Here is a 14,458-nt window from a genome sequence, read left to right as displayed (position 1 = left end):
CTTATTTCACACTTAGTTTTTAAAATTTAATGAGTATCTTCTAAAATATTTGTATAGCCTGCCATGGTTAATAAAGATTGAGGAGGGAATCCTTGAAGGAAATAAAGCTGTCTGGATAAGTATGAATTACTTTGAATTGCCCAGGCTAACGTAACTGATGTTACATTGTACACTGAAACTAAATATTGACTGAAGAAAGCAATATGCAGACTTTACTTACCTAAGGGAAAACAAGTTGAGGTACGTATCCTCTGTATATTAAGAGAATCCTTTGGGTTGGGTAATAATTCTAATATACTATAAGCTTCATTTAAGATATCCCTAATCAAGGATGGAAGGAAAAATACAGCACCCAATTTCATATTTAGGAAAGTGGTGGAAATAGCTTAACTGTATATTTGATCATGTCCTAGGAGCACTCAGAAGCCTAGTGTGCTCCTGAGCTCGAGGACTTTATTGAGGTTGATTTATCTAAATCATGGTCTGGTAGTCACTCTATAGCAAACCCTCCTTAAAGCAAAAGAGGTGCTTCAAAGGTAGGCATCTGTAATGGGTCTTCTGAATTACAATCTGAACTGCATGCTTCTTTCCAAGTGCTATGAAGGGAGCCCAGAATGGCTAGCTGAGGCTTAGAAGTCTGCTACATAGGATGGGATTCAGTTTAAGGTTATGATATTTAAATTTACAGGTCTAGATGTAGGTGCCTGTACGCCAGCTTTGGTGTCTAAATTCCTGTTGCCATTAGTGGAGTTCTAGGAAATACTGTCACTAGAGAGCAGAAGGGTTATTCACTTGACCAGCCACCAGGAGGACACCGGTAAACACTGTTAAATTTGTTCTGTGCTAAGATACCATTGGCTTTACGTGTTACTGGTCATCTTATTTTTGCTATGAAGTCCCGACATTTAAGGACTTTGAAAAATAAGATGGAGAGACCATCTGCTGCAATGTCTTGCCAAGGCAAAGCCAACTGAGAGTAGCCCAGGTTACCCAGGACCATGGTGGGTTGGAGAGTCTCTGATCTCTCTGGGCTCCCAGTCCAGTGCTGAGCCATCTTCGTGTCATTTTTTTTCTTTGTATTTTCAGTTGAAATTTTATCTGTTGTAACTTATACCTGTAGCCTCTTCTCTGTTCATTATTTACCTCCAGGAAGTGTCTCCCTCCAGAGGTGAAATGAAAATACTAGGAAGTGTAAAAAGGTTGTTTTTTTTTTCCTATTTGTCCTGTTTTATTCTGAACATGGTTGATTATTGGAATTGTTGAGAAGTCCACCTGGCACCTTCTGTGACCTTTATTTAGATTAATATCAGCTTTATGTTTTAAGGCAAAGCTTTTGTTGTATTAATTCCATTTTAAAAATGTCAAACTTTCAATGGCTGCTAGTGTGTTCTCTTTGTTTTTAGAGGCAGAATGTTCTACTGTAGAAGTGTGTCAGTGAAACTCTGATCATGGCATATGATCCTTATGTTTGCTCCTTTTCCTTTAGGCTGTTTTAAATATGTAATGCTTTGAAGAATGCAACATTTTTGTTTACTTCCTTTCTTCGTATTTAGTTGCATAGTGGATTAGATGACTTAGATAGAAACTACAAATGAGTGACATCTTTCTCGGTTCCATATTTGACAAGTGACAGGAGGTGACACGTTCACTGTGTAATTTGTTTCCAAAAAAGAGGTGTTCCCTTTTGTCTGCCAAGATCTCAGGCTTCAGCTTTCAGTAGGATAACTGTGCATTTCAAGAACATCGGCCTTGTTATTTAATCTGAGAAAACAGCATCTGGATATTTACTACTACTTTTTTTTTTAAGTATCCTACACATCTGAAAGCAAAATAATACCTTCCTTGCCTGTTGTACAGTGAGAGTTTATGCACTAGCAGGTTATTACAAAACCAAAAGAAAACCATCTGTTGCGGAATTTTTTTTTTAAGAATGACTACATGTAAATAACATATCTACCTGAAGGTATAGATGGCTTTTCTTTTTCTACCATGACACAGGTACAGAAAAAAAGGGTTATTGCTTTTCTACGAAGTATTCTTTTTAACAGTTCACTTCCTGTGGGGTAAATGAATTTAAAATAGCTGGGTAAAGGTTATCAACCTTTGATGGTAATAGAGATTTCATGTACTTAATCAAAATCTTTTATAGTATTCCAAGCTGTGTGAATAATGGATCTGTTTTGTTCTCTGAATATTAAGGGGATCATACTCAGGGGTCTAAGAAAACTGTATATAGAGCCAAAATCATGTGCAAGTCCTATCCATTGAGGTAGGTTTTTTTTATGGTGTAAGTTAGTTAAAATACTGTGCAGATTTCACAAAAATAGACTGTGGTTTATTAAATTCTTACTAGCAAACGGGTTAAGCCTTACTTTTCAGCTGCAAAGAGGAAGGAATAAATTTCTTTCTCTGCTATGCAGCAGTAGGTAGAATAAAAACCCCAGAAGCTAAGGGTTAGTACAGAATCCTACACTGAAGACAGTGTTTAACATTAGTCAGAAACAGTCGACTCATAAATTACTACAATAAGGAGAATTTCCCTGAAGCCAAACGTTAACAACATGAGGGAAATAATGTGCAGGAAAAGCTGATTCAGAAAAGTAGTGGGCAAAGGATTAAGGAAAAATTTACTGTAAGAGTGACACTATACAGTAACCTGGAATGTGATAGGGAGATACATCCCAAAATTATTTTGGTTTAAAATGTAAAGTTATTTGAAATGATTTATAAAATCTGGTGTGGTTGGGCTAAAAGCCAAACTCCCACCCATCTGCTTGCTCATTTCCCCTCCTGAGCAGGACAGAGGGAGAAAATAGGATGAGAAAGCTTGTGGATCGAGATGAAGACAGGGAGATTGCTTACCAGTTACTGTCACAGGGGAAACAGGCTCAACTTGGGGAAACTTGCAAATTGGAATAGATTCAGGTAGTGAGAAATAGAAAGACAAACACTAAAACAACACCTTTCCTCCCCCTTTCCCAGGCTTGACTTCACTCCTTCACTCCAGACTCTACCCCTGCAAGTGGTGCAGGGGATGTGGGGGAGGTACAGTCAGTACATAGAGCAGTTTCTGTCTGCCACTTCTTCCTCTTTACACTTTCCCTCTGCTCCAGCATGGATTTTTCACAGGTATACAGTTCCTTCAGGAACATCCATCTGCTTCACCATGGGTCTTCCATGGGCTGCAGGGCATCTCTGCTCCAACGCCTGGAGCACCTTTTCTCCCTCCTTCTTCTCTGACCTTGGAGTTCCCTCAGCTATTTCTCCCTCCTTTTGTTTCCTCTTTGTCTCTCTGTCCACTGTTTTCTGCCCTTCCTTAAGTATGTTTTCACAGAGGTGCCATACTTGTCTGAGAGGCTCAGCTGTGTCCTGTGGTGGGTCTGCTGGAACTGAGAACTGTCTGTGGTCCACACGGGGCAGGCCCTGGCCTCTTGCCACAGAAGCCACCCCAGCAGCCCCACAACTGCCAACACTTGGACCATACATCTGGTCGTGTGTTTCTCAACACTCTGGCACTTTTTATGAGAATAAGATCAAAATGAAAATCCCAGTTATGTGTTTTTTTCATCAGCTTTGATTATGAATTAAAGTGTTCAGAATACATACACCAAAATGCTCTAACATGGAGGTTGTGCTACAGAAACACTTAAAACAGATCTAGTAATCCGGCATGGGGAAAAAAAGAATTATGTACTGTTTCTTCAGTGCACTCAAGAAAAGCAATTGATATAGATCAATATAATTTCAGAAAAAGTAACTGCTCTAGACTTTCATATTTAAAACTATGAAGGGCTTTTCATAGACATTAAGGAATTATTGCCAACATACTACAGTAAGAACTGACTAAAATGTCAACACATGTAGCTTGTTAGTACTAAAGATCAGTGGATTTAAGCTAAAACTAAATCCTCTGTTATATTTTCTATTTTAGAACCATATGCAATGTGATCTTGATTTCTGCTTACAAATTTTCTATTAATAATATTGATGCAGTAGGTTGACAGAAAAACAGGCAACCAAAACCAAACAGCCTCAGGGTGGTTCAAAGTTTTTTCACTCTGATTTTTGCTGATTGGGAACCACCTACCCATGAGATTATGACACACACACAAAAAATCTGTCCAGTTTCCGCAGAGAGCTTGATTAATTGGTGATAGGGGTTAGGTGATGGTATTGCCAGTGAGAACGGGACCAAATGAGATGTTTCAGTAGGTCCCTTCAAGTCCTAAAAATGAAGCACACAGAAAACGTGACACATTGAAAACGTCGTAGTTGAGAATGCTCATCTGTCTTCCTTTGGCCTTTGTGTTTTCTAATACAAGCTTGAATAAGCTACTGTAATTTTTATATTTTCTAACTCTTGGGGAAGTGACTTTGAAGTCTTAGACTCCTCTTAATATTTGTGTGTTTCCAGCATGCAAATGTTTGGGCATTTAAAAGTGAATTAAAGAAGAAAGTCCATCGTATGGAAGCATTTTGTTACCCATATGTTTTTATTAAAGGGAAAATATTTAAACTCACTGTGCAGACTTTTGGCACTTGAATTAACATTTTAAGTTTCAGCCAGTAGTTTATGATTTGCTTTGTAACTGATGCTAGAAGGAAAACAGGCATCTCCTGGACTAACAGGCTTTGCAAAGATTTGAAAAAAGAGTGTGAAGAACATCAGCAACTGGGGATGCCCTTTTAGTATCCTTTCAAACAGCTTACTGATAAATAATCTAATTCTGTTACCATTAGAGATAAATTACCATTTTTTTATAGGATTCCTAAAACTATAACCTTTATCAAGTTAGAAAAAAAATTTTCAGTGCCCAGAGTGCACCCACGGGCTCTGCAACCTGTGCTCCCCACTCCCAGGGGCTTGGCTGCCGGTGCTCAAAGCCAGCTCTGACATGGTACAGCCATGTAACCTGGGAGCAGTTGGCTCAGACAAGGGCTAAGTTGTGAGGCAGAGCTGGGGGAAGCCTTGTAATGATCTTTCACCCATCCTTTGGCTGGAGAGCCGCATTTAGGCTCAGGTCCTTGCCCTTGTTCCTTGCTTGAGGTATGCCTATGCCCAACCACGAACCTTGTTGATCCCAACCCTGAACCACTGACTGCCTGGCTTCACCTGATTTGTCTGGATTCGTTGCTAGAAGCTTTTCTAGCAATCACAGAACTATCGGTTGGCCCTGATTCCCATCACCAGACCCGCTCGATTTTCTTGTTTGGGTACTGTGGGGCTGTGCCCTCGTCAGCAAGGACACTACCCTTCCTGCCCCTGTTCACCCTCAGCTCCTGGCTCCCTGGCAGGTGTCAAGTACCCTGCTTTTACTGCTTTCTAACAAAGACATCTAACCATAACATATTAAGACCTTGCCGAGAAATACTGTATATGGAAGAGCTCATTTCAGACATGGTACTTACCGCAAGTAACCAGAGACAATGATATGCTTTTTTTGCTTCCGTCTTCTGGTGTTAATATTACAAATAAAATAATAAACATGCAAGACATATCCACAGATGAATGCTTTAGTATTAAGCCTTGAGATTGTACCAGTCTGTTAAAATAAATTACAAAAATTATTTTTGTTCTCATACAAGTTAAGAAGAGACAGAGGTAATTTAACTAATTTTAGCTGGAAGGGTCGTCAACATCCTTGTTATAGAAGAGAAGACAAAAAAAAGCATGTTTCACTAGAGTGGGAGAATTGTCACTCTGATGACTATGTGAGGAGGAGATGGGAATTTCATTTCTGATAGCATTTTCAGATTGGAAGGAAATAAACTAAACATCTTTCACTATGCCTATATAATGATCTCTTTAAAGACAAAGAGGTAAAACCCACCAACAACTATCAGTCGGTACTTCTGCAGTGAATTAGAGCTTAGTAGTTTTGCAAATACACACTCTTGCAGATACTGAAAATATTGACTTCCCTTCTCACATAATAAATGTTGCTGAAACGTATCTGTTCATACGCTGACCTTTGAAAATCAAATGCACATAATGCCAAACGATACGCACAAGAGCTACTGAACAATGTAATTTAACAAAGATAATGCTCTTTACAAAGCTATCTAGTAAGCAGCCAGAAGAGTCCTCCTAAAACTTAAAGCAAATAAAGCTGGATAAAGTAACAGCTACACCTGAATATTTTTATGAATGAAAATGAATGTTTCAAGAATGATACCGTGACTTTTTTTTTTCTTATTGATTATGAACATGTCTATCCTATACTATGCTGCACAGGAGAAAAATAGAACTTCTAAACAATGGTATCCCTAAAATTATAGACGAATACAGACAGGCTCATCACGCTTGGGGTGAAAAGATCCTTGCTCTGTTTGCAGTTCTGGGCAGGAAGGGCAGATACAGGCAGGGTGAGAGAAGACTTAACTAAGAGGAGATGAGAGATTGGCTTCTCAAAGTTGTTGCAAGTTTTTTAATGCACATTTGTGTTTGCAAGGCAATGTGATATTGACCTCTCCTAAAGACTCTTAAGCCCGTTGGAGAATGAGACGTGCACATTGCAGAAGGAGTGACTGCTGGGTGAGTGCAATGGGTATTTCCCCAAAAGTGCTTGAGTGTTCGCTTTGTACGGATCCCAGGAACGGGTGTTCCCCTCGCAGATGGAGAGTCTTCTTGGTACCAGACATTTCTGAGGAGATTATTTTTTGTAGCAATTCTCAGTTCTGTTTGCCATCTATTTCTTTACCACTGCAACTTTCTGAAAGTTACCTTCCAGCTTTTTATTGGAGGTTTTTACATTCCTTTGGGTTGTCAGTTCTATAACCATATGCCAGAGAGGGTGAGACAGCCAAAGCACGTGAAATGGCCTTTTCAGGTGTTTTTCTTAAAGAGTGAGAAGTGATATATTTTGTAGCTTTTAGGTTATGCTCCTGCCTGTCATCCTGCAGGGTCACTACTGTTTTAACTGTTCCTTCTCCATCTCATCTCCTGCAGAATTTATGAGCATGTAGTTCTTGTTCTGATTTGGTACAGGGTATTTGGGGCGTATTTTCCATCCTATGCCTTTCTTTTTGACTTTTCTTTTTTTAAAATGTGAATCCATTCCTGTAGCACATGCCAATTTGGTTTTCTTCCACTATTTATTCATGCTGGCTGTCATCCCTTTTCAGCTGAATATCTAAACCGCATTTCCCTGTTGAAATGCAATGTTAAGGTCATTCTTTGATTCAGGCAGCAAGTTACTTACTGTATGAGTAACATTTTATTGTTCCATCTAAACTGATGAAAAGTATCACTGCCTGGGGAGGGAGAGTAAACTCGCCAGATTTACAAACTTGATTAAGCGAAGGTAGTTACTGACCAGGTCTCCTTGTTTGAGCCTCAGAGAATGATGTGTGTGCACGCTTGGTAAATCGGCTTCTCAGCTCCCCACCAGGGAAACCTTCACTGAAGCCTGACAGTTCCTGAGTTCTTGGAATTCAAACCTGCAATTCTAAGATTGCAATTTAGATTATTTTTTCATGTTTTCATTCTGTTTTCTATAAAGGCAGAGGAAGGGGATCTCTGTTGTTTCTGTAGCATTTTCAAAACTCTTTTGGATATTTAAAAAATGAAGCCTGTGGAACCATGTCACTGTGGTAGCTCACTTGCCAGGCTTTTTACTGCTATTTGTTTAATGAAATGTGTATCATTCCTGTATACAACTATTGGTTTGAAGCCAATAAAGCTATCTTGAGATTCACATAGACTGTGCCTTTTGTTGCTATGTAGCATTGTTTATGCATTTTCTCTGAGCTGATGGGTGTAATTATATTTGTGATAGAATTTATATAGCAGTTGATGCAGCTGAACTCTTTTCTTGATTTTCCTTCAGCATGAGCAAAGTTAATCTTTCAATAGCCAGATTTTTTGTGGCTCCAGACAGGATACACCAAGGTTCTATAAAATGCAATTTACGAGGTGTAAGGATTGATAGTTCACCGTCAGTATAAGAATATACCGATAAGTTAATTCTCTGACCAGGCTGAGTGTAAGTCAATAGTAAATTGCTAGAAAAGGCTGAGTGGGCTCAGCTGGCCTTTGCCCTCAACCTGTAGCCATTACTGTATGAATGAAACATGACGAACTGGACAACCTGATAACAACTGTGCTTCACTTTCAGTCTTTTTTTTTTTTTTTTTTTTCTTCTGGGGGAAAGTCAGAAACTGGTATTTCTAATTTGTGGATTGTGAACTTAGTTTTAATTTTTGAGTGTTTGAGGTGTTACACACAAAAGAGGTAGTACGTTAATTTCCACCTGCTGCTTCTCTCCTTGAAAAACAAAACTTATTCTAACTGTTTATTGGAGACGTCAAGAGGAACTAAAAATTGACATAACTTCTGTCAGTAGTACTTAAGTTAAATAGATATTAATTAAATTAATATTTTTCACTTTTCAGCTCACTGACAAATGGCTGCCTTCATCAGGCAGAAAATGATACATATATTTTTAAACTTTAATCTTTCTTACCTGACAACATTAGAAAGAGCTTTATCATGACCAGTCAAGTTTCATTTCAGCTGCTCTGTCTGTCTGTGTTGTGTTTAAAAAGTGAAGTGAGTGCTGCAAATGATAACTAATTTTGGGTGTATGTAGCCCTTCACACCACATAGTGTTTTGGAAATTTAAACTTGGCGATTTGAGAGAGTTCTGTCACTGGCACAAGAATGTTAAACTATCAATTGACTGTTACAAAAAGCAGGAAATAGGCAGAAACAGAAAGAAAAAAAGACATTTAATTGATGCCGTGTGGCATCAGTAATCTGTAAATGTCATTGGGTAGTTTTAAATCATTACTGTGAAATGTGATGAAGGCACAAAAACTTCAATTCTGACAAAATGAATCCACTGATTGTTAGGAGATACTCGGAACACCCTATGAAATCTGCATTGTCTTCCAGTCTAGCAACTGTCAGGCAATAGGACGTTAGCAAATTCTGCTTTTGGGTCGTATCTAATTTAAGACATCAGTACCATATGTATGTTTGTTTGTCTGAATTACATGTATGTGAAAGATCACAGGTTTTAGTCCAGATACAGAAAACATCTCATTTTCTCCAGCTTAGGTTTAGACTTGGGTTTTACATTTGGTGTCATTTAGGTGACAGGTGTGAAAATAGGAGAATATGTAAATGTGGCCAGCAAGACGGTGCGCACACTGAACGTTTCACTTGAGAGCTAAAACTCTTAGAAGTGCTGCAGGCAAATAAAATTCAGAACATAAAGCAGTGTGTATAGTAGCATGTTAGAGAAAGAAAATGATTCAGATTCTTTGCTGAACTACATATGGTACACCCATTTATACGAGTTCCAGGGTAGATTAAAACTAAGAAACTTAAAATATGGTTTTACTCTGAAACATGCTTCAGTTGTTTTAGTAATATAAAAAATTGCAAGAATTGTTGAAGATAAAATATTAAGTTAAATAGATATTAATTAAATTAATATTTTTCACTTTTCAGCTCACTGACAAATGTGGAAAAGAACTGAGAAATAATTTATTCATGTGTTTTTTGTTACGTCATGGCCAGGGTAGAGAGGAAGGATTTTTATACTCAAATTACATTTTCTATATATGGATGTAAGTGACCAGTGAAGCTAGGAGTGGAAGAATCAAGCCCTGAATTTTGTTAGATATTCCAATCAAGCCACAGCCAGTTGCTAGTTTAACCACTTAGCAATTTTGTTGTACCCTCGGTTTCTAATTTTAGATCTCTTCAGACTGGAGGCCATGCTTTCTTTTGGTTATGGACTGCCTTGCTTATCTTCATTTTAAAACTGTACTTCGAGAACTGTTTCTTTCAGTAGCAATGTTGACACAAGTAACCCTGTGCCCTTCATTCCTTTCATCCCCTCCCATCTGTTCCTGCTTCTGTACCACATTTTCTCTTGGTTTATGGGGCCTTGTAATGGTCTAAGCTCAGCAGGAGAACTAATCCCGGTTAAAAATAACCCAGGCAGATAAAAAAGTGTTGAGTTCTAATGTCATTTTCTTCACTTCACAGTCTCTCAAGTGGTTGAGCCAACAGATTTGAGGGACTGGTCTAGGCACTGTGATGTATACACAGGGTTGAAAGAAAGCAGCCAAAAATAATTTTCATTAAATAAGACCTAAACACTTGAGAGGCTTCCTTAGAGTGTTTAATTCTTTTCCCATTCGCAGCTATTTTCACTATCCCAGTGGATTTAATGATATTGCAACTGCTTTAGCTACAACTGCTCTTGCCAGTCAGTAGATCAGGCCCATTTATTCAGTATTGTTGACTGACATTAAATCATCCATCTAGTGACTTAAAATAAAGATGCAAGTAAACTTTTTGGTAAATATAAGTAAGTAAACATGTTCTATAAATGTACACTGAAGTCTAATTAAATGTTGATTAAGCTTTTACAAACCCAGAGCAGAAGATCATATGTCTGTTCTTTATTGATGAATGAAATACCAGAAGGTCTTAGCCTTTTCTCTTTTCCAGGTGTAGAGCTCAATTCATTGCGCCAAATGAAAATACAGAGACCTATGACAATGCTTACAGATGTCCGACAGCTCATATCAAGTGGAGGAAGTGTGAATCAAAAGAATGACGAAGGAGTTACACTGGTGAGTGGGAACATGTAATCATCACCCTGTGAATATGCATGTACTGCAAGTGTGTACTGACGGGCATGTTTGCAAGGCAGTTCTCTAAGAAGCAAAGTGAGGTTATGCAAGGTTTTGCTTCTCATCTGGCATTTTGAAAATAGACAGATGTCAAGGCCATGCATAGTACCGATTTTAAAGTAGGCTAGTGCAATATCTGTGTCTTAATGACAGCTTTCTTACTCTTAGCCACTGAATATATAGAACAAAAATTAATAGCAAAAAAAATATTAGCACTGTAGTTTAGAACTGCAGCAGATACTTGTGATCTCTGACATTTTGTGTAAGAGAGGGCCTGAAACTTCACACAGTGATTCCTGTTTTAGGCTCGTACCTTCTGGCTGAGCCAGGCTAAAAGACTTTCGTGAAACTATCCCATCTTGATTCAGTGTAATGAAGCTTCCACCATATCAGTGAATAAGTATTCCTTCTCCCAGATTTGCATGTTATTTGTAGTCACTGGGTCTCATTGTATTTTTTTCTGCTAATAGATCTTCTATCCCTTTGTTTTTTCAGGATTGCTACTTCTTCAGCAGTCAAATAGTTTAAAAATTAATGTATTATTCCCTAGGTAGCATATCTGTGGAATGTTCTCTTTGCATATAAAATCTTCAAATCATTGTCAATCAATAAATGGTCATCAACAACATTAAGATATTGAATAACTTTTGAAAAATCTTCTGTGTTTTTCTGCAGGTACTGTACTAAAATAATTAGAAAGGCACATATTTATTATTCTTTCAGCATTTACGCTGAATTACATTGCATGATACTGAATTAACACACTGAATCATTAGTATTTAATTCCATATTTTAATACCTGTGGAGTATTTAAACTATAACTGAAAAAGTGAGCAGCCTCATATCTGGGGTTGTTGAATCCCAACCACTGGCTCTGTCTATACAGGAAGCTATGACTTTTGGGGTGGTCACCTCGAGGCGGTTAACTGTACTTAAAAACAGGAGGGAAGCAGGGGAGGGGTGGGAAGAAACAACACAACTTTTAGTTTAATTCATAAAAGCATTAATTTAACTTCCAGTTTTCTGATACATTTAAGCTAAGCTGCTAAATCACAGTAAAATGCAAAGTTGTTTCTCTTGTACTTTTATTGCTACTCTAGTCTGAATTGGCTTAGTTAAACTGAGTTACGAGCTTACATAACTATCACTGTATAAAACCTTTTCTGTAGTTAGCTGGAGTAGTTGAAATGCATGTCTGAAATATGTTAGAGAGTACTGCAAATACTAGCAGAAAACCATTGCGGATAGTTTGGTTTTCCTTGTTTGTTTGGTGGGATGTTGATAAAGGGGATGTTTTTTGCATGAACGGCTTTTATGTTGAACTTTGATTTTTTTGAACTTCTTTCATAGTCTTGCAACAAGTAGCTACAAAGTGGATTATTTTGCTTTTGTTTGAGATGTCTATTATGTGAAACTTTTGTCTAACAAACTGGTGGGAAATCCGGAATTTGTTCAACTGCTCTGTCTCTATTCATGGTTGTGGAGTCAGCCAGTCTGTGATAGCTGTATGTGTATCAAAGGGTTCTGGGAATAGTTTTTGTTGCTTTACATATATGTATACAGAGAAAACAACAAATATCTCAGTTCTAAGTAGCAAATGAGATTTGTTTTCTCTTGATAGAATATATCTGTGTCCATGTGGAAGTTAAGATGAATCAGGCAAAAAAATGATGCCATAAATATAGAAATGGACACATTCTCATAGATTAATAGCACTTAAATATGTGCACATGCAATACAGACATAGAATGATATATGGCAAAATTAATTTTTCTGCTAAATCATCCTGTAGTATTTTTTATTTGAAAGATTTCAGTCACAAAATACTTCCTTTGTCCTGTGAGCTTTTAAACTACTTTAAAATAGCACTTGTCAGAATTGATGTCTCAATAAAAAATGTAATTTCTTCTGTTGAAACAGAAGAAAAGCTGAAGCTACGTCAAATTACTGGAAAACTTTGAGGTTTTTGTACATTTGAAATTAAGAGCATTTATAGCATACAGAGTTGTTCTGCTCCCAGAGCAGGGGTACTCTGCCTCCTTTCCAGGGGAAGATTTTTGATGAGCTGTAATGTGTTTCATCCCTCTGCATCAAGCATGTTTATAGAGAAAACTTTATGCATGGTCTGCAGGTGCAGGTGAACCAGAAATAGTAAATAAGGCAAATAATGTCCTGGACTCTGTTTCGGTGTCTCCTATGCTTATAGTGACTTTTGAACTACACAGTTCTAGTAACAAGTTTATTGCAAGACCTTTTTCTTCCTGTTAGCCATCTATTTCAATGCTAAGAAAAATAGTCTCTTTGGCTAACATTACTTCAAGGGAAAAAAATCATATAGTTGGGCTGTGTGGTTTGGGGATACAGGTTAACATGTACAATCTCAGTTCGCCATTTCTGTAGTCTTCCTGAGCCCTGTTCTTACTGATCATCATGAGAATTGATGGCTTCTGACTGGAGATGAGCAATTATATTGTGCCAATTTCCAAATGCAAATTTTGTCCCCTTTGCTCCCAGAAGTGGATGGAATGTTTGAAATTGTAGCAGAGGACCATGAGAAAATAAAGACCACTAAACTGTAACCTGGATGGATCTCGTCATGTGAAGTATGTGCCTCAACAGAGTTACTCACCATACACAAGAAACAATTTCCACCAAAACCCACAAATGACAAATTTTCCCTGACATAGGATTCCTTATTGCATTTTCCTCTTTTACTTGATTATTACCAGAGCAAATAATTTGTGTTGCCCTACTATGTCTTTCTCTATGGTCATTTTTTCTCTTTCTCTCTTCACAAGTCCTGTTTGGTACTATATTGCTTTTATATTTATTATACATACCTGCTATTTGTATTAATTAAATAAAAAATAAAATCTATCTTTTTCCCCCTCGGTCTCATTCTGTAAATACTATTTATAGTGGAATTGATTACTGATACAAATGTCAAACACATATAGAGCCTTAAATAGTAATACAACTGCAAAAGTTAGCGTCTAGTTTCTCAAATTGATCATTAACAAAAATACTTTTGAGTTTCCTCTTTCCCCTTCTTGCCACTGCAGTTTTCAGTACCTTATCAGTCATACAGTGTTTGCTACTCAGAATGACAAGCCATGAGCAAACACAGCTACCTTTGAAGTTGTCCCTGCTTTAGCAGCAAGTTGCACTAGTTGACCTCCTGAGGTTCCTGCTAACCTGAATTTCTGTCATTCTGTTACTGCATTTTCTGCCTTCTCTCTGTTCCACTTTGACTCAGAAAGGAAGTTTACTGACACAGAAAATCAACTACAATTATTAAAACAAATACCACTTAAGTATCTAGGGAAGCAATGCCAGCAGAGGAAACAAAATCTCTGTGGTTCAAAATTGAGAAAATATTTTTTGTGACTGATTTTGTGCTGCAACCTCAATGTGCTTGGTTTGGTTGTATGTTAATGAATTCATTTTGGAGTAAAGTAGCGTCAACTTACATCTGGGGTATTTGAACGGCCACAAAGAAGGTTAGGTCTAGGCCAAGCTCTGTTGAAATGTATGAAGCTACCTGGGCTCATGAAGTTTGTGTGTGTGTTTGAAAAGATGTTTGCTTGAAATGGCGTGAAAAGTATCTAGTGAGACTAGATTGTTTAAGTAGTTCTCAATAAGCTACCATTCTTACTTTTTTGCAGGTTTTGTTTATAAATGCTAAAAAAGATTCTGCAGTGGGTTTCTAGTCTGTTATCGCATGTATATTTTGTATTTGTCATTATCATGATTTAGCCAGTTAGGTCTGAGGGGCAGCCAAGATATGCAATAGCATGTCACTGGT

The 14,458-nt window shown here is 37.7% G+C and overlaps 1 protein-coding gene across 3 annotated transcripts in view; it reads left to right on the top strand.

Moving 5' to 3' along the window:
- The window catches only part of MYO16 (myosin XVI), a 393,194-nt gene that overhangs the window by 160,611 nt on the left and 218,125 nt on the right, over positions 1-14,458 (top strand). For all 3 annotated transcript variants that reach the window (XR_011322146.1, XM_069770289.1, XM_069770288.1), the window contains exon 6: positions 10,469-10,593. Coding sequence is in view for 2 of the 3 variants with exons in the window: in XM_069770289.1 (XP_069626390.1) it covers positions 10,469-10,593 (125 nt within the window). In the remaining variant the exon portion in view is untranslated. The remainder of the gene's footprint in view (positions 1-10,468; positions 10,594-14,458) is intronic.

This window comes from Haliaeetus albicilla, chromosome 25, assembly GCF_947461875.1.
Source record: "Haliaeetus albicilla chromosome 25, bHalAlb1.1, whole genome shotgun sequence".
Lineage (NCBI taxonomy): Eukaryota > Metazoa > Chordata > Aves > Accipitriformes > Accipitridae > Haliaeetus > Haliaeetus albicilla.
This window is presented reverse-complemented; position numbering and strand designations above follow the sequence as displayed.